Source organism: Galeopterus variegatus, unplaced genomic scaffold, assembly GCF_000696425.1.
Source record: "Galeopterus variegatus unplaced genomic scaffold, G_variegatus-3.0.2 Scaffold3286, whole genome shotgun sequence".
Lineage (NCBI taxonomy): Eukaryota > Metazoa > Chordata > Mammalia > Dermoptera > Cynocephalidae > Galeopterus > Galeopterus variegatus.
In genome coordinates this window covers 108949-116645 of record NW_007729397.1, presented here as the reverse complement: position 1 = coordinate 116645, position 7697 = coordinate 108949, and the positions used below count along the sequence as shown (strand labels likewise).

The window sequence follows — 7697 nt, the reverse complement described above, 5'->3', positions numbered from 1 at the left end:
TGATGTTGGTGTCATAACACGAGCTCTACCCAACTGAGCTAACAGACCAGCCCCTCTTTCCTCTCTTTTTCTCTTGAGCTTATGAAATAAGTTAGGTCCCTCATCACTGTAGTAATTTAGGGAGAAAAGGAAATGAAAGTAAGTTTTTTTCTACCACTTTATTTCCTCTTTTCTGAAATTGTTTGACTATAAAGTTGCATAGTTGGAATTGTGTGTTACCCATTTCATAACCTGTGATTACAGATAATAGTAAAAATTTTTCTGGGTAATCTTTCCATTTTGAACATGAGGTACTAAGAATGAGAGCCAAGGGAGAAGTGAGAATTTAAGGCATTCCCTGCTCCCTTCCCATCGGGTGCTCTGAATACTTGTGGGTCAGTCACCAATATTAAAAATATTCTAAGGGCCAGCCCTTGGCTCATTTGGGAGAGTGTGGTGCTGAGAACACCAAGGCCACAGGTTCGGATCCCTATATAGGGATGGCTGGTTGGCTCACTTGGGGGAGTGTGGTGCCGACAACACCAAAGTCAAGGGTCGAGTTCCCCTTACCGGTCATCTTTAAAAAAAAAACAAAAACAGAAAAAATTGTATGAATGACCCGTACATTACAGTTCCAGTTTTCTCACTTTTTCGTATGATTGGTTCTAGGGAATCCTGTCATGGCAGTGGGGGGTCTTGGGGTTCCTTGAGAGGCACTGATTCTGATTGCTTTTTGATGATTTCTACCTAGCTCCTTTGGTATGTGACAGTGGCTTAGAAGAGCAACTACTAATAATTTTAATCCAGTAAATACTTGTTGAACTAATATTTTGTTTTAGGTACATATTATTTTATAGGTGATTTGCATAGATCAAAGATAAATCAATATAGTTAAAAATTTAGAGCAGAAAATTGTTTACAGTTTGTTGATGGGAACAGACTTGCGGAGGATGAATGAAGTGGCAAAATGGACTCATGCTTATGGAGATCTGGGAAGATTCTTTGCTCTAATTCAGAGCAACTCAGACTCAGAATATTGAAGTTGAAAGAAAGACATCTTCCATCTTTATTTAGCTTTAAACAAGACGATAAAGAACCCTGAATATTCTCCCTCCACTAACTTCTCAAGCAGTACAAACCTTTAACTTCATTTTGTATTTACATTTAACAGTGTAAACATAGTATCTCTCTGAGGACAGACTCTTTTTGATGTTTTGGGAAACTATAAATAATGCTGGTTCTTAATGAATAATGAGGACACGACACTTCTTCATCATCTGTAGAAAGTGAAGGAGAGACACTTTTGGTAACCTAGATTGTAGAGATTCTATAGATTCCCTGTTTGGGTGGTCGACTCTCAACTGCCCCTGCTGGGGCTTTGACCAGGATTGATCCAAACTATAGGGTCACCCTAGCTGATTGTGGGAAATGATGTTAAAGATTTGTATTTCTTGAGAAGTTAGCGAAGAGAGAATATTCAGGACTCTTTATCGTCTTGCTTAAAGCTACATAAAAATGGACAATGTCTTCCTTTCAATTGCAATATTCTGAGGCCATGAGTTGCTCAGAATTAGAGCAAAGGATAATTCGTAGGCCTCCATGAGTATGGATATGCTTGGCCTAATTCCCGTTCTTCAGAATCATGATTCTTAATATTCTTGATGATCCCATGCTTGGGAGTGCTTTTCTTATGAGAACTTTCAGGAAGACATTGTATACAGGTGATGCGGAAAGCTTGTTTTAATAGTGCTGGTGTCCTCTTAAGGCAGAGCTTTGAAAGCAGAGAGTGGTCAGATTGGAGAGATCACTCCCCTCAGTCCTTGGAGCAGCTAAGTGGGGCCTGGGGCTTCTGAACTGCCCAAACCACCTCTGGGCCAGCTGTGATGCTCATTTTCCCAGTGTGTTTAACAAATGTTTTCGTTTTCTATATAAGCCATTATATGAAAAAAGTTAGGCGGTATTGTCTTGAGGGGTAGAGCAGAGCTTTGGAAATGTGATGAGGACAAATACTGTTTTTCTTATCAATTAGGGTTTTTAGTTGCAAACAATAGAAATTTACTCTAGCTAATTTAACCTGTTTATCTGGGTAATCTTTCCATTTTTAGAATGAGTTATTAAGAATGAGAGCTAAGGGAGAAATGCCTAGTTTTTTGGTTTGTTTAAATGTGAGTGCAGTGCCGAAAAGAATTTCTTTCTCCCTCTCTATATTAAGTACAGATATTTATTTCCAAGAAAAGAGTTTGAGTAAGTTTTAATTATAGTAATACATTTTATCATTTGCTTGCAAAGTTTGACTACTGCCCCCTCAAATTGGTCATTTGAAGAAAGGGTCAATTTTGGTATTTTTCTTTGGATAGTTTTCACAAGAGTTCTTTGTTCCTTCATTTTCCTGCATTTGATCTTAGTCTTTTATCAGTTTTTCTTTATATGGAGATCATAAATGATGTACCAGCTGGTTTTAAACACACACCACATGATAGGTGGTGCTCAGCTCTCAGTTTGGAGAGTTTGTGGGGATTGAACTCATTCAAATTTATGATTGCAGAGGTCCTTAACTTTAACTTATCTTTTCTGCAGACACTTTGCCATGTAATGTAACATTCATAGGTCCCTAGGGATTAGAATCTGGTATCTTTGGGGGCCACCATTCAGGCCACTACAGTCTGCTTTCTGGCCAAGTATTCATGTCCATCCCATGTACAAAATACATTCTCCTACCCCAACATCCCCAAAGTTTTAACTCATTATGGCATCAAGTCTATAATCTAAATTTACCTAAATATTCTTATCTCAGAAGTCCTAAATCTCATCATCAAAATAATGTAAATCAGGTATGGGTGAGACTCTTAAGTATTATCCATTCTGGCACAAAATCCCTCTCTGTTTGTGGACCTAGAAACTTGAAGACACATTATCTGCTTCCAAAATAGTGGTAGGACAGGTGCTGGATAACACTTATAGACATCTCTGTTCAAAAAAGGAAAAGATGGAAGGAAGGAGTCAGCAATCCCAAGCAATTTCAGAATCCAGCATGGCAAATTGCATTAGGTTTCAAGGCCCAGGAATAATCCTCTGTCTTGAGATATTTCCTAAAGACAGATTCCCAAGAAATAAAAACATATTTATCTTTAAAATTTTATTTTAAAGTTTTCCTTTTGGTAATATGCAGGTTTTTTTTTTTTTTTTTAATACAGTCAAATCTGACATTTTTCTTAGAATGCCTTTTGTGTGAGTAGTTCAAATATCCTTCCTACACTTGCTGTCAGATAAAAATGGTTTTAAAACAAATGTTTGGCATCTCATAGGGCAAATTATATGGAAAATTCATGTGTCCTATCCTTATTTCTGAAAATGGATGTGTCTGGCCTTCCTGGGAATTCACATTGTCCTGTAGAAAGGCCCATCCCGGAAAGCTGATCTAGGAACCATGTGGAGAAGCCCTATGCTCTGTCCTTGCAGTCCTCTCCAACTAGTGAGGCTCGCTCAGAATTTCAAATCTCACTTCTACAGTTTGAGCCCTCTAGTAAATCTGAAGCCACTGAGGTGGGAAAGTGTTTGGATTGCAGAGATATTTTTTGAGTAGATTGATACATGTGTAGTAAACTGTGGTGAGTGAGTGAGTGCAGGAAAAAGCATCCTTAATATGAACATTAAACCAAGATTTGCTGTAAGTGCTTAAAAATCCAACACTGTAACAAAGTATTGATATAAATTCTAAAGAAATGGTTCTGTAAGATTTATTGATATAGAAAGAAATGTGGTCAGGAGTAAAGCATGTTAGAAAACAGTATCGTGATCTGATTTCAGTTGTAGGGGGAAAAATACATGTCTGTATCTATGTATAGAAAAAGTCTCCAATAGAAAGGAAACAATGATTATTTTGGGGTAATTGGGTTGATAAGTGCATATAAATTTTTTTATAAACTGTGTATATTATATAAATGTATATATAAAATTTATATGTATTTTTGTTTATCTTTTTGTAATTCTTTCCGAATTTTCTGGCTTTTGTGTAATGTTTTACTTGTGTAGTAAAAAATGTTGGTACCTCCCCCCTTCCCACCCCAAAGAAACTGCTTGAAGGAAGTAATTATTTGTAATATCTGTGTTATTAACTTGAAATTGACTATACCATAATATTTTTAGCTCATTATGGTTGCAGAATGCTTCAGATTCTTCAGTCAGTTGTTTATATTGAACTTGAGGGAAAATGATTTTTATCAAACTGAAGGCATTAAAGTATACTTGTGAGGTGGTAATATTTTAGAATTTTTCAGTATATCTGCTGAGGTAAATGGGTTATAGTAGTATTTTCATTTGCAGAAATGTTAAGACCTCTGAACAATGTAAATTGAGGCACTGAATGAACATCTGTCACCTGTATTGCAGCATAGTGAGTGATTTGTGGTTAGTAACAACTTTACGTAATTTTTATTTACTTTTTATATTCTGGGAAATTCTTTGTTGCCTTTCAAAATATTATCCTATGTTAACTATTTGTTAAAGTAAGTTTTCCTGCCTTTTGGTGAGAATTTCTTATGCCCTCAGAATAGTACCTGTTTCATAGTACTTGAAACTTTTACTTTTTATTTGTTATTTCTCAGGTAAACGCAAAGCACTGAAGTTGAATTTTGCAAATCCACCTTTCAAATCTACAGCAAGGTTTACTCTGAATCCCAATCCTACAGGAGTTCAAAACCCACACATGTGAGTATTCTTGGTAATGAAAGACTCAACTCAAGCAAAGGTTTTAAAGTTACTGTGTTTTATGAATTTTTCCAAGCCAGGGGTTTGGTATTTCCATTATCTTATGGACCATTTGAAATATTACTATTTGAACTTAAATAGAAAGCTATTGATTCTGGGGCTGGCCCCATGGCTCACTCGGGTGAGTGCGGTTCTGTTAGCGCCAAGGCCGCAGGTTCGGATCCTATATAGGGATGGCCGGTGCACTCACTGGCTGAGTGTGGTGCAGACAACACCAAGCTGAGGGTTGCGATCCCCTTACCGGTCAAAAAAAAAAAAGAAAGCTATTGATTCTTTAATAAGTAGGTAAATACAATTTTCCTTTTTAAATTTTATTTGGAGGAGAAAAAAAGCTGAAGATCCAGATGCATTTATATCTTTTTAATTTCTTACTAAACTCTTTGAGACTTTTAATTTCTTACTAAACTCTATTGTTCATCCCTTTTCTTCTGGATTTCCAATTAAATTGCAAGTGTATTTAGGAAATCTAATAGTCCTCCGTTGATTTGTACAAATCCTCATCACTTATTTGGTGACAAAATAGATTCTCATTGTTAATAAGCTAAATTCCTGTAAGATTTTCATGTCATAGTAAATTAAAAGGATTGTATACATGTCAGTATATGTACTTCAGTGATTATTTTTATTCACTGAATATTCTTATTAAAAAATAGAAATGATATTATAGCATCTCACTGAAAATATTATTAGAAACATGTTAGTTAATTTAAAATAATACCCTCAGAATAATCTTTTATATAGACTTTCAGTTGAGTGTAAGTGATGTGATATATTAGCTTATAATCTCTTCTTCTCCCAGTAAACTTATCATGAACATGAAGGCCAGTGACTTTACATTTATACCTATGTTCATAAAAATAATTTCCAGTTAGTCCGAGAATTGAGAACTGTGAAGCAAGTGATATGTTATGGTTTAAAAAACTGGCAGAATACATTATTTTATGTTTTTTAGTAATTCCTCAGCAGTTTGTATTCAAACTTGATTAGACTTCAAATATATTCTTCCCAAAGAGGCAGATTTATTGCTGTTTTCTTTTAAAGTTTGGTATGCATTTTATTTTCAAACTGTAACAAATTCGTAGAAAGTATAGTGTCTTGTAATAGCGATGCTTAAAATATTTTGTTATTTTTAAAATGGCAGTGTCTAGAAGGGAAGGTTGTATATGTGTGTGTGTATATACTCTTAAGCTTTCACCTATAACCTTAGAGGACAGGGAAGATATTTTAAATGAAAACTGGAGTAACAGTTTACTTGCCCAGGAATGCTCTCTATCAGTTTTATTAGACCAGTGTTCATAACTAGATTTCTTGTCAGAGCTCAGCAGCCTTTTTATATCATCTTTTCTAAAACATCATGAGGGGATATATTGAGGAAGGAAACTTAGTACTTCTTAATTAGTCAGAACTCCAGAAGCAAGAAAACACTCTTAAAAGAATCTCCTTCCTCACTTCCTAGAATTTCTAGTGAGAGCTAGTACAAAACTAATTTTTTTTTTTTTTGTTCATAACTAGATTTCTTGTCAGAGCTCAGCAGCCTTTTTATATCATCTTTTCTAAAACATCATGAGGGGATATATTGAGGAAGGAAACTTAGTACTTCTTAATTAGTCAGAACTCCAGAAGCAAGAAAACACTCTTAAAAGAATCTCCTTCCTCACTTCCTAGAATTTCTAGTGAGAGCTAGTACAAAACTAATTTTTGAACGTAGTGTATTTCTGTTACCTTGGTTATGAGCTGAACCACATGTTTGAAGTTTAAAAAAGAAAGGATATAGTAGTAGTAACCAAACTAATCAGATCTTTATTTTTTTAAAGCTTTTTGGACAAAGAGAAAAACAACTTAAATTTAGAACTGGAAAAGCATTCACATATCCATACCGTCTTCCCTCAGGAGTTTCTTCATCTATGGGGAATTTATAGACAAAATCTTTTTTATTCTTTTTTGAAAAATGGTAAAAATAGGGTGAAAAAAAAGCTTTCTTCCAACAGTTGAATCAATTGTTTTTTTTGTTTTGAACTAGTGTTTTATAATCATCCTATAATCAGCTAAGTTTCTCATCTTTTGTCTCTTCTAGTAAGTGCTAAAAGTTTGAGAGGACGTGGTAATAGGCATTTTTACCTTATGGTAGAATCTTTAGAACTTGATTCTGGTATGTAAAAATTCCAGATTTTGTTGCAATTTTATTATTACACAGGCCTGTTGATCTGGATCAGGAGTAGACAACTACTGGCATTGATACTGATCGAAGATAATTGTTTCATTACTTAGGACAGCGTTATCTCCTCTACTTCCCCAGCCCCTTCCATAAGGTATCCTTTTGTACTCTTTGAGTTGTATACCATCAGGTGCTAAAAACCTGTTGGTTCCTGTTTAGGATAAGGACTTTGCAATTAGAAAACATAACTTGCAGTTTGTGAGAGCTTTGAAATAAGATATCTCTTGCCATTTATGTTTTTTTTCCGCCAATTTTCTTGAACTTTAGTTATGGATATAAATCTAAAACTTGTTCATGAATTTAGGAAAAGATTAGATGAAATAAGCAACTGACGAAGTTAAGATATGTCCTGGGAATTATTTTAGATCCACCTGGCATTTGATGTCTCCTGAGTACAACATCCTTTGGAAGATTTTTAAAAAAGATAAGAAAACATTTTTATTTTCTGAGAACTGATAGTTCAAATGAAGTTCCAAGAAATTATAGTTGGCTACAGCAATTCAAGAAGTAAGGCACGAGGTAATACAGACAGAATGTCAAATGAAAGGGGCGGGAGGGGGTAAGGTCACTTCAAACTGCTTGGTGGAAGGTTTTACAGAGGAGCAAGATTTAAATTGGATTTTGATAGACAGGTAGGCAAGGGCAGATGGAGAGAAGAGAATGGCATTCTGGTGAGCCTAAGTACAAAAGATAAGTTTTGGGAACCATGTGTATATCTGTTTAATTACAGCAGAGA

General features: G+C 35.1%; 1 protein-coding gene across 1 annotated transcript in view; it reads left to right on the top strand.

The window, feature by feature from the left end:
- The first annotated feature begins 2812 nt into the window (after window positions 1–2812).
- MAP2K4 (mitogen-activated protein kinase kinase 4) overlaps window positions 2813–7697 on the top strand; it is an 84347-nt gene continuing 79462 nt past the window's right edge. The window contains exons 1-2 of the mRNA XM_008584512.1: window positions 2813–2816; window positions 4584–4686. Of these exons, the coding sequence (XP_008582734.1) occupies window positions 2813–2816; window positions 4584–4686 (107 nt within the window). The remainder of the gene's footprint in view (window positions 2817–4583; window positions 4687–7697) is intronic.